This window comes from Schistosoma haematobium, chromosome 1 (assembly GCF_000699445.3).
Source record: "Schistosoma haematobium chromosome 1, whole genome shotgun sequence".
Lineage (NCBI taxonomy): Eukaryota > Metazoa > Platyhelminthes > Trematoda > Strigeidida > Schistosomatidae > Schistosoma > Schistosoma haematobium.
Window position 1 is genome coordinate 46,715,973 of NC_067196.1, and position 19,183 is coordinate 46,735,155.

Consider the following 19,183-nt stretch of genomic DNA (forward strand, 5'->3'; position numbering starts at 1 on the left):
TTATTTAGTTGAATAAACGAAAAACGAAAAAAAATATTTTTTTTTGAAAGTGAAAAAAAATATTTAATCAAATGTTTCACAATAATAATAATAGTAACCGAATGGTTATTAAATTTATATTGATTCTTTGTTTATCACCATCATCACTTATATCATTATTGTCTATGTTTGTTTTAAATTCATGTGAAGCATATTATTTACCAGTGAAATATAATTTTGATCATGATTTAATTGATTATTTAACAAATGTGAGTGAATTAAAATATTATCCACGTCAAACAAGATCATGTAAGTTCATGTTTAGAGAAATAATGTTTCTTCTTTTTGTTTTTTTTACCTATAAAAAATACCTATGAAAAGTAATTTATACCAAAATACTCATCAAGATTAGAATGAATAGTTTGACAGAAATAGGGCGCCAAGTATTTATACACTGAAGAAGTCTAGACAAATGAGCTGAACGAAATGTTGGAATTATACTAAATTTCAATCGATGAGATTATTTCAAATATAATTTTCACATATAATGACTTATCCATGAAAAGGTTTAATTTGTTTTTCTTTAATGTATTATCTGTTATTAATATGGTTTGTAATTCGTTTCATGAAATTTTTCGTTTCATTACAGTATTAATAATAAATACAGTGAAAATTGGACGAGAATCTACTGAAATAAATACTTTTTGGTTAGTTACCTAAATCTTTTGCATGAAGATTAGTATAATTGTTAACTGAAAACTATAGATTACTTGTTTGTTGACGGAGAAAAATATCTGTAATGAGTTTTTCTACATAAATAAGCAGAGAACCGTTATCCATGCGATTGTTGTCAAAATCTAATAACTATATAATAATAAACTTATAATAATTTCAAGTATTATCATCTCTGGTAATTAAAATCAAACTACAAAGCTTTTCTTGATTTTAAAAATGAAAATGTCATTTATCTGGACACAAATCACTTAGATATGATTCGTTCCAAAGATAGGTCAGTTGCTAAATATTGGTAAATTAAAGGAATCATAAAAAAAATTATTGTTGTTATGTAGTGGGTCTTGATGAAATTCAAGAAAACCAAACGTTTTAAAAAGGTTGAAGACTTTATTGTTTATGAGATATTTTAGTATGATCTAATGTTAACTTTACCATTAAATACTAATTACATTGAATACTGTCAAATATATTGAATAAAGTTGACGTTTTGGATTTTTGTTAGATATTTGCATTTGTAATAAATAATAATGTGATTATCAGAAACTATAAACAATATATGCATGACAGTCAGCTTCCATGCAACGTTATCCTAACTGACATTAGTTAATCTTATGTGGCAGTCATACTGAATGAAAATTGAAAATACATATCATCTTACTACATATTTATTTCTTAGAGCGTATCTATCTCTACTAATATATTGTAAGGTGTGATAATGAAACTAACTAACTTTACATCACAATTAATTCGTGGAGGTCATAAATTTTTTCAGGTAGCTGGGAGGAAGTCGTGATAGTATGTTCAATGTTTGTACCATTAAGATACGAGCAATACCTATAAAGCTGGTAACTTTTCAAAATATTAAAATTCATTACTCAGCTTCATTTAGCGCAAATTATATGTAAATGTCTTCTTCTTAATTGCGTTTAGAAATCAATCATCAAAGCTGAGTTACCCCCTGACTTTTGTTACTGAAGGCTAGTATACTATAACTTGCATAGTACAGAATCGTAGTCAGACGTTGATTTTTTTTCTTAAACACCTTTTTCTTTTACTTTTGAACAAACTATTTCCAGATAACCCGATTAACAAATCTCTAAAGATAATATGTAACAAAATAAGGCATTTTATTCGTTAAAAAAACGATTTTTCATAAACTCTGGGAAAACTGAGAATGGTGTGAAACTGGTATAAATTGGTAAAACGCTTGTGTAATATTCAAATAGGACAAAAAACAAAGGTCAAAATAGACTAATCGGAAGATGAGGAAAACAAAGATAGTAAAGAAGAAAGGATGTGAATTACACTACTCTGGATAATGAGTCAATGTTACCAGGGTTTGAATAGTTTAATTACACCTCGTTTTTGAACGTACTGTGTTTGTCATCTCTTTTGTGTCACTTTATTTCTTTTTTGCAGACATTTTGATTCAATCACCCCATATCTTTTCCGGTATTATTGGTTTATTATCCAGAGTGATGTAATTTATAGCGTGCTTACTGTTTATTTTTGCTTGACAATTTGTCTAGTTGACTTAAATTTTATTTATATGTAAATGCCTTAACAGGTATAGGTTTCTTCAGACTGTTCGAAATGTATTGCGCTAATACACTGAATGGTTCTAATAAACTTCATTTTCTCATTGTATTATCTTATATAGTATTTTTACGTCATCTAATCAAATATTCTCATTCTTATTTACACTTCGTTTTCGTGTTCAATGGTTTGTTTTATTTATATTAAATGATTCATATTATTTGAAATATTTTCGATGTATACTGAACATCTAGCCTTACGTATGAACGTATGAATAACGATAAACTATCCTTCACAACTCATGTCACGGTGAACATCCATAAGTTTTAGCAGGATAACGCTATAAACAATGAACCTAAAATCATCGGTTTTCACAATTTACTTTGGTATTTTTTTAATTCTTGGTTGATTTCAAAGTGCATTTTACGGGACAGTTTCAGTTTCTTCTGTTGAAATTAAATTGTGAAATAAGATTATTTACTGTAAAATCGAAATCGAGGAGAAAAATGTTTATAATATGTTAAAAGACTAAATTACTTAAAGATTTGTGTTAGAAAAATAACTTCAGGTATCTAGAACTAAATAATACTCAACTGAAAGTTATACACGATCATTATGGGGGTTTGCGGGGATCACTGAATGTTGTTAAGATCATCAATTAATATGAGTTAGACGACCGTTGAAAATAATCGTTGTTGGCTGATAACAGTGTTAATGAGAAAAGTAACAATAGTAGACAAAGTTCTGAATTTACCCTGAACAAATTCTGGTTTTCTTGGAATGCTTGTGTAAATTTTAACGACTGTTTCAATCACAAACTGACGTCACTAGGAGAAACAATAGGAATCGAGAGAGTCTGGATTGATATCTGGTTCTAATTTAAAACCCATTACTAGCCTGCACTGCTGCAAACGGTTTGTAAATATTCTCTTTTTATTTTAAGAAGATATGTTAAAGTAAAAACTCTTAGTAAAACTATGGTCTGACAAGTAATCATACGCCATCAAGAAAATATTTTTTCATATTATAGAAAACAGTTACTTTTATTGAGTTCGTGAAACGAACAATGTTAGATCACCATTGTAAACTTAGAAGCACTAGAAGCCCTTTTCATCCTGGTACGCATCTTCTCGAAAGTACTCGATGACCATCTCCACGCGCGACTCGAACTCGGGACCTACGGGCTCACACGCAAACGCTTACTTTCTAGATTACTGAGCCAACATCCAACTGCGTTATTGTATAACTCCAACTAATCCACGACATTGTACGACTATATTCCACTGACTTTAAATGGTTACTGCTTCACACCAGACATGGTGTTGAACTCCACTGGTCGCGACTTTTCTGTAGAATTTCGACAGTCCATCTAGTGGTTCCAGGTTTTCAATGGCAGTCTAACATTGATCGGATCATGATCTTCACAACCTAGTACTGATAAATAATTATTTCATATGACTTCTAGAATTACTTGTTTCAAATAAAACAACATATTTTTTGATAAACATAAATATTTTGTGTGTTTGTGATGAATAAATTTGTAGTTGGGGTCATTTGTTGTGGATTTCTATGATTTTATTTATCTGGTTAATATACGTCATCAGTAATACAATTTATGATGCTACCTCTTCAAACCACTTAAAGTAGGTTGCATACTGTTTCTCTTTCACACATACACGTACAAACACAAAGATTTTTATCAGTATGGATAATAATCATGTGCTTACCAGTAACTAGCTTTAAAATAGATTTCCTGGTGTCCTAGTGAGAAGCTGTGATCACTGGAGTCCATTCCGTGTCGGGTATGAAACAGTTATCCACCTCAGACAATGAATGAAGGGTCGCTCAAGATCATAGACCGATTGTAGTTGGACATTAATACTGTTGGATGCTGACTCAGTGGTCTAGGTGTTAAGCATTAGCGCGCGAGATCGTGGATGTGTGCTGCTGAGACGAAACAACCCTCCAGTGATTACAGGTTTTCAGTGGTAGTCTGGCTTAGATCGACTCGCAAATTCAACTATAAAAAAGATTTTTGTTAATTTGAAATGCGAATACTCAATTTTTATTTAAAATTTAAAATTTTATAGAAGGTGATGTATAGAAAATTGCTCAGAATAGAGCATTTTCGTTGTTTTAATGCTTTACTCCGTTTTTGCAGTGTACTATCTCAAAAATCGTACACTTTACTTAGGAATAAAAAACATGGATTTAAATTCTTACAAAGCCGTTGAACTTGTGAACAATGTTTTACAATGAGTGAATCAGTGGATGATTAAAACTGAGATCAATGTAACTAATGATGGAAAAAATGCAATGATAGTATAAAATATTGCAATGTTTTTTTTACCGGTACTATCAACTGTAGCTCAGTTGCTGCTTTTAATCTAATAACATGATAATAATTTGACGTGTTGTCATTCGTCTGTGACTGATACAATGTCAGATATGTCATCAACGCCGTTCCTCTTGGCTTCATATATAATTTTTAAATATTTCGGTTTTTATTCATTATTGTTTAGTACAAGACAAAGAATAGTAATTAATTTTCGCATATAAACACAAAGATAGGGAAGTCATCAAAATAACCACAGGAAAAACAAGCTACCCTATGCTCCTAATCTGCGACAAACTAGTTATTTCAGATATACTTCAACTGAAAACTTATCAACAACATACGATAGAAAAACTTATTTGAAAAAACCAAATACTTTATTCATGATAAACATATTATCCTAATTTATCTTATAAAGAAATACTATTATACAGTAAGAGTGACAACAATGTTTGAGTGTTTTTTCTATTGAGTGAATATTTATCTACATATACGGTTCAGATACTATTTAATCTTCTGGTATGAACACATTCCATGAATTTTGGCCAACATACCTGTATATATTACATATATTGAAAACTGTTGCAACCTTTCTAATTGTTTGACAAATTATCTTTAAGAAAGAACTACATATATCATTGTAAAGTTTATTTCTTACTATTATTTACTTGATGAAAGTAAGGTAAACTACCGGTATTTTGAGGATAAATTATTAAGGAGTATAAAACAAATCAAATCATTTAGTCGTTAAACAAAGAATTTATTTGTATAAGAATTCTTTGTACATTTTATGCTTATTCATTAACGAGATGGAGTTACACATTGTCTGTTAAATATATATATATATATATATATCACTAGGACAGCGTTTATTCTAAACTATTTATCCTATCAGAACAGTTATCGAATATTATTTCTTATATAGTGGTATGCTAAATCTAAGCGGTCTCATAATTTTTCTCTAATTCACTGATTTTCAAAATATTCATCAACTTAAGCTTTCATTTTGTACATCCATTAACTCAAATAATGTAAGGCAGTAAAATTGGGGTATAATAATATGACCCAGTCAAATAGAATGTTATCGTCTTATTTGATGATAAACTCCATCAGTAATGACCTTCACATTAGTAAATAAATTTTTTGGTTTTGTATTATAAATACAGCCATACAATTGATGTCTTTCTCAATATATTTTAATAAATATGAAATCAAGAATTCAACAATGAAAGTAATCCTTTTAATATCCTCTAGAATATCATATAAATTATGTTGAATTTATGAATGGATTTGGATCTTACCAAAACAATATGATTATAAATGAACTTTTTAGAACATAATGCGTGTTATTACAATCTTATTTATTTAATAAGGTATAATATAAACTGTATTATTATATGTATCATTATATTATGATAGGATTGAAATAAAAGACGTAAATATGATGTACTTATAAAATGAACTGACCACTGGTCATCAATATCAAAATTATAATCTTACACTAATTACTGATCGTTTCAGATAACAATATGACCTTCCTGATAGGATTAGTCTTTCTTTTTGGCTACGTCACACTATAAATGGGTTGTTCTATTATTTCCACTAAAATGATTATTCTTTTTAAATAACTGTTCTAGATCAGAATGTTAAGAAATTAAAATATAAAATGAGATTATTATTATATGTGAAAATTATATTTGAAATAATCTCAGCGATTGAAATTTAGTATAATTCCAACGTTTCGTCCAGCGAGCTTGTTTGAACTTCTTCAGGGTAATAATTATGGTGGACTTATTTAAATTTTGATCGCTGAGATTATTTCAAACATAATTTTCATATATAATGACTTTTCTATACTTGGCGCTTAATTTTTGTCAAACTGTTTGTTCTAATATTGACGAATATTCGTACAAAATAGAGATTTATTTGAAATTTTAAGCCTTTTAATAAATATTCTTACAACACGATAACTTGGGCATTTCACATTCTAATTGTACTAATTAATTAGCGAATGATTTATATCTGCATACGTTTCGGCCAAACACTACATGTTATAACAGTTTCAAATGAAATAATACCAAGAATTATCTAAAAGCTCGTATTATCTCTATGATTATTAGTTATATCATGTGTAATTTAATTCCCTGCATACAAATAATATAAACTTAAAAGAATATAAAGTTCATATATTTGAAAATATATATTGTCAGATGATAACATATTAGTACTAACACACATTTTGGAAGAACTCTAGTTTGTTACAGCACACATAAAATTGTGGCATAGATAATTTAAACAGGGAACAATATTTTTCATTAAATTAAACAGGATCAGTGGATTATATGGGTTTTGGCAAGGGCGGCCTGCTTGATCATCTGGGCTACCTGTTCCTGCCATCTAGATATTTCAACAAGTTATCTGTTTTTGTTTGTTTTAATATATCACTATGTTTATTAATCGCATAACCTATTCTGCTGCGTTTCTGAAAAGTGTACAACCTTTCGTTGTCAAAGTTACAAAAAACTCAATAAGAGGCTATGTGGTTGCTGGCAATATACAACGGAAAGAATGCACATTATTCAGATGTTCATTTAGTGAACTGCTAACATCTAACTGGCGATCACTCATTATTTATCGCCAGGACCGACCAAGAAGAAAGAAACGGAAACTTGTTGAAATACTTTACGCTGAGAATTCTATATTGTACCAAAAATATAATATTGAATAAAGCTGATAATAATAATAATCATAATTTCCACTAAGAACGTTTTACATTATCCTACTGTTCGAATTCTAATCATTCATGAAAGAATACCAAACTTTTTACATGTAAACAACAATTCTTCATAGTCATGCCACACAAACATAAAATTTCAGTGATAAATTATTAGTCTTCAGAATGAAAGGAAGTTATATTTAGTAGTAGCTAGTACTTAATTATGTTTGGCTCAATTTATCGAGTATAACAAATTATAAATGCAGATAACAGCAAGCAGACGATGAACCAGGTATGTCGATGGTAATTTGGAAAGTTATAATATTATTGAAGTGATATATAAAAGTCTAATTCAAAATTCATTCATTTTAATTATATGGTTCCTCTTAGTCTGTTTAAAACCCTCTTCGTATTAACACAGATTATTAAGGTACGATATAGTATGAAGAAATATAAATCAATAAAAGAAATACTCAGAATAGTTGGGAATTAGCATATATGTCATTTGAAGATGGAATTAAAAAGAACATAGGTGGGTGAGATAGAAATTATTTGGAGACAGGAGTCCTTTGGGATGGATTGTGAGATTATTATAGAATATTTGAAGAGTTTTCGTAAATTTAGAGAATTATGTTTGTGAAAGGCAGACCATTGACACTATGGTATTTTGTGTACAATATTAAAATCAATTCAGAGATTATTGGTGGAGAAATTATTCAAAGGCAAAATTACGAAAAGTTCTATTATGCAACATTCAGCAACCCAGTGAGATATTAATTAATAGCCATTAAGTTTGTCTACTGGTTTTCAGGTAGATATGAATTAAAAGGTGAATTTCAGGGGAACAAAGAAAGACAACAGAGTAGAAGAACGTCTTCCACTTTACACGATAAGTTTTATAGAACATCTAAACCTTTTTATTGGTGGTTTAAGAGTACTTTCTAAATTTCACCTGAAGCTTGTAGAAGTTAATACAATGGTCAAGTGCAAACTTCTCTTCAGAACATATATTTTGATTGTCGTTAAATTCTCTATTCACTTTCCTTTTTTTCACATGAGAATGCAGTTTTTAAAATTTTCGGTGTTTCTATTGTTTTCATCAGGATAATTTAGTAAATATCTGAATAAATGATATTCTGTCATGGTTATTTAATAAATAGCTTTTATTCTGTTCAGTTTTATTATTTTCAAAATTATCAATTACATGTCATCTTTTAGTTTATAGGATACTATGTCTTCATTTTCAAAGCATATAACAATTTATATCTTACTGATGACTTAACATCGATAGTTTATAACTACAGTGTAAACAATGAATTTCGGTGAATTCGTCTTCATTCTATTATGTTGATGTTTTAGAACAGTGATCCATACTGTTAAATATCTTTAACACGGTATAAATGAATCAATTTAAATAAATATAGTATACTATCATAGAGGGAATTCAGTAATCTGAATAAGAATACTTTCAGAAATGACATAAATGAACTATTACAAACTATAATGAAATCGAGAGATGTTATTAAATAACCATATAATCCACTTATACAAGTCATGAAGCAATGTTAAACAATACTAGTTTATTGCTTCAACGTTTCAATTTAGAATGTTCTTTTTTGAATAAACAATATCATATCGATTGTGATAACAAAACTGCTTTTATGTTGTTCATGTACAAAATGAATAGTTTAAGTAATAATAATCTATACACCATCATTAAACTAGTCCACCATGAAACATCATTTTTCTGTATTTGTCCTATTATTTAAATAAACTTGTTATTATACCATACAATAATAAAAACAACTATTTATTGAGGGTCAATAACACAGACATTAAGGTTTATTGGAAGTACTAAAAATATGCCGTAATTAGTTTTTATCGTTCGATACTATTATTATTTATTACTGTTATTAAGATTGTCCGTGATAGATAATGCCTTATTTGAAATAAATAAGTTACTTGATGACATACACGTATACACATGATTACGAAAACTGCAATCGATTATATAACATTTTATGAATTATTTGAACAATGTTTACCGCTCGAATATTTTCTAAAGTTTTATAGAATTAAATATGAGAATTTTGGAGATTGTATTATTGTAACCCTTGAATTTACTAGTTGATCTAAGCTAGACCATCACTGGAAACCCGAAATCAATGGATGACCGCCTCGTCCTAGTATGAGTCTCCTCAGAAGTGCTCATCCACGATCCCGCACATGGAACTCGACTGATGAATTCAACTGTACAATACCATAATCTCCACAGACCCCTATTCTGATAATAATAACAATAATGTGCTCACTAATGACTAGCTCCAAGATAGATTCCTCTGAGTTCTAATGAGAAACCGTGACCAATGGACAGTTATCCACCTCAGACAATGAATGAAGGGTCGCTCAAGATCATGAACCGATTGTAGTTAGATATTAATACTGCTGGATGCTGACTTAGTGGTTTAGGTGTTAAGGATTTGCGCGCGAGATCGAATGTTCTGGGTTCGGATCCCGCATGCAGGAACACGGGTGCGCACTGATGAGAAGTCCCATACTAGGACGGGGCAGCCATTCATTAATTCAAAGAAAATTGTGTAAATTGAGCATTTCAGGTATTAACAGTTCATCATGCTCTAGATAAAAAGTAGAGTTTGATAATCCAAATAGCCTAGATAATTATTCTAAATAAACGAATTTAAATTTGTCATAGCCACACATTAAATGTGTAGACAAAGTAAATTATTCGTTCATATGACAAAAATCACATTTTTCACACCCAATAACATATCGACAAAATCAAATTTGACCTGGATGACAAAATGTTAGCACAACAAGATTTGTTTGTCACTATTAAATATTAATGGAATTTTTGTTCGATGTACTATTACAACCCATATTAATTTAATCAAAACTCTATACAAGTAAAATTATGCTAATTTGCATCTTTGAAGAAGCAGCTTGTACCAGGTCGCCACACATTAAAAATGCAATTCTCCATTAACTGAGATAATGTAGGTGTGATATAGTTCCAATTAATCAATCCCATGATTCTATGGTTATATTCATCTAGGAATCAAAACGTTTACAACAGCCGTCAAGTCGTATCTTTTTATAAAGGAGTATCTAATAATCTCCATGGTTTATTAATATATTCCTACATCAACTGAACAATGAGATATGTCTCGCTTACCGAGTTTCAAAACTTTCTTGATCAAACTGTATATTTCTGCCACGAAAGACATGGTTGTTTATTTTATAATCCATATGAAGGTGGTCCCTGTTCTCTTATTTTAGAACAAGTCAGAAATAGGATAAAAATAATATCATTGAGGTTTAAACAACTATCCCAACGGAAATATTTTTTTCTGTGAAAATTGAGTGGTAATATTACTGTTTACCTACCAGATATACATGCATATGTAGCTTTTCCATTGTAAATTGATATTATGTTAAAAAAACCGAAACATGACATTGATATATCATACTCAACAATTGCCCAATAAGTAGTAGAAATTGGAATTTTTCTTCGAACTAGATCAGCTGTTAAGCTAAATATTTATTTCTGGTCTTTTAATTGTAAATAATTTTAACTTAATTTTGTAGTTTATTGAGATGAATGCTGAAAAGTCATAATAAAGTATCTATAACAAATACATACTGTCAGTTGAATTATGAACAAACCACTAGCCAATCAGGATGGAGATGGTGAATTCAAGTTTCGTGCTAGATTAAAAAAGTAAATCTAATTACCATTAAACATTTTTGATTGAGATCATGAACCGATTGATATTAGACCACCATTAAAAACCTGGAAGCACTGGACGGCCGTCTCGTCCTATTGTGGGACTCCTCAGCAGTGCAGATCCACGATACCGCTTGCAGGATTCGAACCCAGGGCCTTCAGTCTCGAGCGCGAACTCTTAACCTACTGGACCACTGAGCCGGCATCCAATGGTATTAATGTCTAACCTCAACCAATCCACGAAATTGAGTGACCATCTTCCATTGCACTGAGGTAGACACCTGTTTCTACCCGACACGGATTAGCTCCACTGATCACCATTAAACTGTCAAGTACGTTTTTGAAGATTCCTTTTCGAAGTGTGTAAAACACGCAACAGTGGTATAATATGATGGATTAAGCCACTGTTGCATGTAAATTGTGTAATTTGGTTGTAACAAAAGGTGGAATGCATACTAGTCCCGATACCATTGGTATTCAGAATGTCAGTAACTGCTTCTTTTTAATGTGTTCAAAGTAAGAACTCACAACATCCTGTTAATAATAACGTAGCAACTGAAAGGGACCCTTTTGTTTACATAAAACACTTTGATCGATATCCCATAACGTAGTTTCGTACATCTTTGAGGGTTCGAAACGAAATATTTGGAGCTAAATCAAATGATCAATTAAATCGATTATAACATTCTAAAATCCAAAAACAATACTGAACACTATAGATCATTTTTCACAAATAATTTTATGTAATCATTGAAATTAACACCGTACCCAATATCAGTAGTCAACCATCTGACGAAAAAAAATTCCAGGAAACTTATATTGAAGCCAGTCCCTAGCGATCAAATGTTAATTATCAGTATACGGTTATCGAGATTGTTGAGTGGACGAATGTTAGACCACCACTGAAAACCGGGATCGTGGATTTGCACTGCTGTGGAATCTCACACTAAGACGAAATGACTGTCCATTGCTTCCAGATTTTCAATGGTGGTCTAACATACATTCATTCATGATATCAATTGAGACTTAACAATCTCGATAACCTTATACTAAAAAAACAATTGAAACAATACTCTTTTTGTTAAGTGGACTTAGTCATGAGTAATTGACTGTGGTTGAAGAAAAAAGTATGATTTTCACAATGCTACCAATTGGTTCCTGAATCCGAAATTTTAACTAATGAATATAGGGTATGTGTCCACCCATCTAGTTATAAGAATCAAATGTTTCATACAATTTATATATGAGTAAACATTTCTAGAATGTTTTTGTGCGAAATGTTATTAGCAATAAATAAAAACGTTTTGTGAGTATAAAATTTTAATCTGGATGTTATGTAGCTTGATGTGACATATGATCATGTTGGAAAAATGAAGCATATTTTTAAAATTGTATATTGACTACATTCAATAAAAGATGGGAATTTCATTATTAATGTTTTCTCCAAACGTTAACACTTCTCAGTCGTATGTTGACAAAAATTATAATATTCATTTAAGTTTTATCATTCGTTTGAAAAGAATTCAATCAGGAATTTCAATAAATCAAATGATTCTACTCAGTTGAAAACAAAACCCAATTCACAATGTTTGCAAAATTTCGTCGATAATTTCATAACAAATTCTGATTCAGTTTTACTGATTTAGTTTACATGTTAAATATTTATTTGTTACTTCCTTAATTTACCAAATTTGAATTAGCCTCATCACGGATATTTTTTTTCAGTGAATCTTAATATGAACGGATTTGTTGTTTGACAGTTGCTTTATGTAAGAGATCTTATCAGGAAAATAAACATTTTAAAAAAGATAATTTAAAAAAAAATACGGTATATTAAATGTTTACTGTGTTATACAGTTTTATATTATGTCAGTGAAATATCACATTTTTTGTTTGGTCAATTAATACGGAATTGTAGTGACTTTGCTTCGTTATTTATTCACCCCAATCACCGTTATAATATAAATCTCAACGGTGATTCAAATCAAAAGGTAATGAGAAGCGACAACTACAGTTAGTTAGGGGACAGCGCCGATCACAAAGCTATAAGCACATCGAGCGAATTTGAAGCGGAGAAGCGAATAAGTATATGTAAGCAAATACATAGGTAAATTTATAGTCAAATTGCACAAGGATGCAGCAAGGCAAAGCAAGGACTAATAATGGGATTTGAGTACATACATGCATGGGGAGGAAGATGAATCATCGGGTGATATTTAAGCAATCAACATTTTAGCTAGAGTCTGTCATATGATCTAGTGATCGAAATAGTACAAAGAAATATGCGAATTGTTACTGTTCAAATAACATTGTCTGTTAAGTTAATAAAAGGGCTTAACCAAAATTAACCATAATTGAAATTGTTTATAGGATAGTTGCTATAGTATAACTGTGAATAATCAGTAGTTCTGCAGTACTCATTGAAATTATATAAGTTTGGAAATTTTTTAAAATGAACCTATAGTACTGAGATTAACGAATTCTTTCAATGAATATTCTTCATTATGCATATACAGACAATAACTTCAGGTACATCTGAATGTTGTATTTGATCTAATTCAAGTAGGATAAAGCGCTCCTCTTAAAATTTACTACTAACCACAAATAGCATTAACCGATAATTCATTTCCTATTTTTCTTCTCAAATAAAGAAAATAAAAAGTTATTACATCAAGAGAAATCCAACAATTTATTCACAGCTTCTCACAGTATATCGTCTGCACGATGTGCTTACCTGCTTGTAGTCTTCCATAAACTTCATTATTACACGATTTTATTAATAACAATTTAGTGTAATATTTAGTGCTTTTGCACAAGTATTTTTGATAACTATTTTAAGACATCTACCTTAAAGTCTTTCAAGCCATTGAATCATATAGTAGCGACAACTTATTAATTAAACTATTGTTCCTGTTCTGTTCATGTTAATATAGAAAAGCATTTGTACGTTATTAATACATTAAGGATATAAAATATATGATATATATATACTCATATAATTGTAAATCAACGGAAAATGTAAAGTATGATTAGGTGTGTACTTGTCAATGATTCTCTAAGTGGATACACAAAAGTGGCTGTCAACTCAACTTTGTCAAGTTCACTAAAAATGAAGTAACTCAGGAGTAAATTTTTAACCGTAACATTGGGTACTATTATGCAGAAAAAATAACGGAGTTGTTAATGTTTTAAAGGAATGTTGGTAAGGATTATAAGCTGACTTTAAACTCAACTTAGGATAGTTATATGTATCATGAATGAGAATACATTCTGTTAGAGAAATAATAGTGAACAGACTAATTAATAAATTGCCGAAAATATCAAACTTCATCACGAGGCAAGCGCTATCTTGAGATCTTGAAGGGAAAGGGAAAAGAGGAAGATTAAGGAACACATTACTTCAGGAATTGGAAGGAGACATGAAAAGGATGAATAGGAACTGGAAACAACTGGTAAGGATTGCTCAGGACAGAGTTGAATGAACAATGCTGGTGGTCTGCTTATGCTCCTCCACGAGGGATAAGAGATGTAAGCAAAGTAAGTTATCAAGTTCACAAACCACATATAAAAAAATACAGAGAGGAAAAAATGCGTTAAGCTCAAATAAAATTTTGAAGTAAAGGTAGATATTTTTTAGGTAATAAAGTCATTAAATGAAGTTTTCCTAGAATGCAGAACTACTTGAATCTATACATGAAGAGTTGATTGAGTAGCTAATTTGATGAACTAAAAATAGTCCATCAGCCTAGACTATTGTTTAGTAATCCGTATGAAACCAAAATATGATTGACAGATAAGTCACACAGTTTGGTCTCAAAGACACATAAGTAAATGTTTTCATTATTCAATAGGGCAAAACACTTTTCAGGACCTCATGGTTTGTGAATATTAAAATAAAGCGTAGAAGGGGTGAATTCTAAAAAGCATCTCAAGTATCTAAAAATTAATTATTATTAAGGACAGGAACATCGTAAATGAGCACAGTAAAGTAGGGTTAAGGTTTCGTTCATTTATAAGGATTACTACTACAAATTCACAAATGGTTTTACGCTATTGTTATAAACTTAATGAAAGTAATAATCGAAATGTATAATCATATAAAGTGAAACAATCTGTAGCCAGAATACTCCACGTTGAGCGATTTTATGGATATCACTGAAGAGAAAAATATGTTTGCTTGCATGATTGATTGCAAGAATGCTTATCTTCGACAGCGTTTTGTGAGAATGTTGTCAATGGTCATTTTAGTTGTTGTGAGCATATGTTACATGTTCTCTTGTTAATAATTCTAAATGTTACTGTCTTAGTTGAAAATCTTTTGAGCAATACTTCTGATGCCATTTTATGAGTCACTCTAAGGGTACCTTAGTCAGACAGGAAGTTTGAAAACAAAAATTTGTATGACTACTTATTTTACCAGTTTACTTAAACTATTCAGCCTTAAAGACTCAAGATTATTACCAAAAACAAACTCTGAAAGATTCTATGGGGATCATTTGTTATATTTAGTCATCTGCTTCAACATGTCTACGTTTATACTTTAAAGATGAAGCAATTTGGGTGAGATTTCAGAAATAATTTATACTTAATATGGTTCATTTATATTCTTTAAGCATCTCAAAATTCATACTGACATCACTCATCCATGCAAACAGTACGGTGATATGAGAATAAGAATCTGAAAACGGCTGACTATCAATTCATATAAATAAACCTAACTAGCGCTATTTCATTGTGACAGCTTAGTAATAATGTTAGTAACTGTATTGTTGTGTGGAAAAATCTACAGCTTTCACTATGCTTTTCAAGCTTGTTGTTGAGTCATGCAAGCTGTTATGAAATCCACATAAATATCTTTTATTTTGATGATAATCTACCATATACTGGTTTATCAAACTCTACTATTCACACCAAGTAGAAGATTTGAGTCAGCATTACGAATTATATTTCATCACTACGATTTACTTAGCAAGATATTTCTCTTTTCTAAACAGGTTTCTGTACGTCTAAATATGAGTTTAGATGACCAAATATGATTCATTGCTTCCATTTATATCTTTTGTATACTCTATGCACTGCACTATTGTGAATTACTTTTAATGTGTTTTCTTATATTCTAATTTAATTTAGTTTACTCACGAGAAGAACTGGCACGTTATTTAAATCATATGTTACAAGAAGAGGAAGCATCTATGAACAAACTGCCGATTTCTCCTTTACGATTTGGATAATAAGGTTAATAGAATCAAGAATAGAACTAAATTAAACTTTATGTTCAATTAATTGTGAATGTTATGATAAAGGAAATAAAACGATTATTCATTTGGTATTTGATTCACTTTATATGATAGTTCTTGAGACCTATATAATCAGGGTCGATTTCTATATATTAGATATGAGAATTTTTAGTTTGTTAAGCTTTGATTTATTTTCTTTCTAAAAGATTATTTAAAGATATGGATGCATAATAGTATTGTATATCGATTTCTGTGTTAAGCATGCCTATTACAACTTCATAATTTAGAGATTTTTGTAGCTCAAATGAACTACTTTTCATTGTGAACTATTTACCATTAAAAGTTCATATAGGCTACTTAATATTGGATTACTCATCATTCATACCATTTTAAACATGAATAAATATAACATTCATAAAACCTGATACACTGTCAAATGATCGGTTACTAATTTTAAGAATATACTTAAACTTGTGAATAAACCACTTAAGTAAAATACAATGTAATATGGAAACCTCACATACTTTTAACTAACGTTCTCATTAGTATATTAGTTGTAAATTATTTTATATTAAAATAAACAAACTAAACATTTTATGGTTGAAAGTGTTATAATTTTAAAATAAATGTTCTTCAAAGGTAACAGATATGTGTCTTGAAGATCTTCGGATTACACATTGGAAAACTAATAATTCTACGAACTAAATGCTATTTACTTATAGCTTCTCATGTAAAGGAACATATGTTGATCAAAACACTAAGAGAAGAATATATCAAGTAAACGAGATATCGATGTAATTTGTAATATATCGTACCATTCCAGCTTTGAGACGTACTAATTAATATGATCTTCATGATTCCCTGCCTACACATTTGTTTGACCTTGTAAATTGACTTGTAAATTTTATTGCTTTAATGTGAGCATGTGTTTATGTGTTTATATAACTAACCCTTTTCATCAACTGTGTTTTCGTCTGACTATAGATTTTGAGTTTCGTTTTATTAAATGAAGTTGGGACGTTTATCTTATCCGCTTCATAAATCTCATCGTCTGTCTGAATAAAAAGAATTCCTAGAATGAATGTATCCAAATTATTTCGTATTTGGCTTTTCGTAACCGCTGTCTCCCAAGCTGTGTTAGCTCATGTAAAGTGTACGAAATCTGACGAACAATTTATATTTATGGTTCATTTCTCTATCATTTGTTATGTAGTTAATGCGTCATCGAAAGTTTTTCAACACATTTTGGCTATAGATATTACCAGCACCTGTTTTGGGTTCAGTGTTTGAATGTTTTTTTGCGTTCCTATCTCACACAAACATGTAGAAAACGTACGTTTACATGTTAATTTTATCTTGCAAATATGAAATTTCAGTAAATTATAAAACTTCATGAAAATCTAGTTTGGTCGAGATAAACAGAAAAACTCCTGAGTCGACATTACTAATTTTAGGTTGATTTTCATAGTTTTCGTCCATTGAATGTAATACACATATAAATCATAGAATTTACCGTTCAGATTAAATTGTCAATGTGCTTTAATACAATTGTTTAAGTGATAAGCATATTTAGCTCATCACTTTCTGTTGAAGTCTAAGGCATAAGTGCACAAGTCATTATGGTTCAGGGTTTACATATACAAAACCTTAAAAAAATCATATAAGTCAAGTTATTATTATCTTATTTTCTGAAAAACGTGTACAATAAGGAGAGAATAGTTTAGTAAATGAAATCGGCCTACCGCTTTCGATAGTCTAGCATCTGACAAACTTAACTGAGGTATCGTGTTACTTGATTGACGGTCACATTTTAGAATTTAATCATGACTAATGGCTAAACAAAACGACGGTGGTTACTATTCAGTGATCAACTTATATAAAGAACTTTGTCTTACAGCGACTGCTAGGATACATAACTGCTCCATTACTGCAATCAACTAAATGTAATCCATCAATTTGGAGACTAATGTATTTTTAATAAAGGCATATTCTGCAACAGTTCACTTCCATACCAACATTATCATCTGAATAACTCCGCCTGCAGTTCTTCCAAGGTTACTGACGGTCCCAAGACCGGGTAAAGAAGGAGGTTTGAGCATGTGCTCAGCAACCCTATCCAGTAAAAAACAACCTTGCTAAAAATTGCTTGCCAGAAAAAGCAATGTTAACCACTTTAACTCTGCCCTCAGAGTTGAAGGGTCTTCATTGAGAAGAATTACGATGCTTCATGGTGCAAGCTGGGATTCTTCAAAAGTCACTAGGCCATTCCCCTTTCTAACGACCAGGGCAACAATAAATATATGGATGTAGAATGTCCGGACAACGTGGGAGACCGAGAGGACCAAAAAAATAGCTGAGTAGATGAGGAGATACAACCCAGTGGTTCTCGGAATTAGTGAAACCCATTGAACTGGACAGGAAATATTAGATTCAGGAGAGATTCTATTGTATTTTAGTCATGAAATGAATGATTTGCACGCTCCGGGAGTTGCTATGATACTGTCCACAGAAGAACAAAGAGTACTTATAAGACGGAAATCTCATGGACCCAGAATTATAAAACCATCTTTCTAAACAAAGAAAGCGGGAATTACAATGAATGTTATCTAGTGTTATGTACCCACCAATGATAGCAATCGCAACGATAAAATCCAATTCTACGAGAGGCTGTAATCGAACATAACGAAGTGCCCAGGAAAGGACCTGACAATTGTTAGGACTTTATGTCCGGCTAGTTATAACGTGATTTATCCACCAATCAAAATACGACTTATACAATCTTAGCACTGTGCCAAACCAGTTACGCTTAGCCGGTATGAGAAACCTGGCGTCCTTATTGGTCCTATGTTCGCCTAGCCCTTCCATTTGAGTCCAGAACACCAATATCAGTTTTAACTATG

General features: G+C 30.7%; 1 protein-coding gene across 1 annotated transcript; it reads left to right on the plus strand.

The window, feature by feature from the left end:
* Positions 1 to 71: 71 nt before the first annotated feature.
* MS3_00001411 (uncharacterized protein) lies at positions 72 to 16,546 on the plus strand (the record flags this gene model as incomplete). The annotated part of the gene is made up of 2 exons (XM_012940253.3): positions 72 to 288; positions 16,177 to 16,546. The coding sequence occupies 2 exons, from the start codon at positions 72 to 74 to the stop codon at positions 16,275 to 16,277; spliced, it is 318 nt and encodes a 105-aa protein (XP_012795707.2). The 3' UTR covers positions 16,278 to 16,546.
* Positions 16,547 to 19,183: the final 2,637 nt, after the last annotated feature.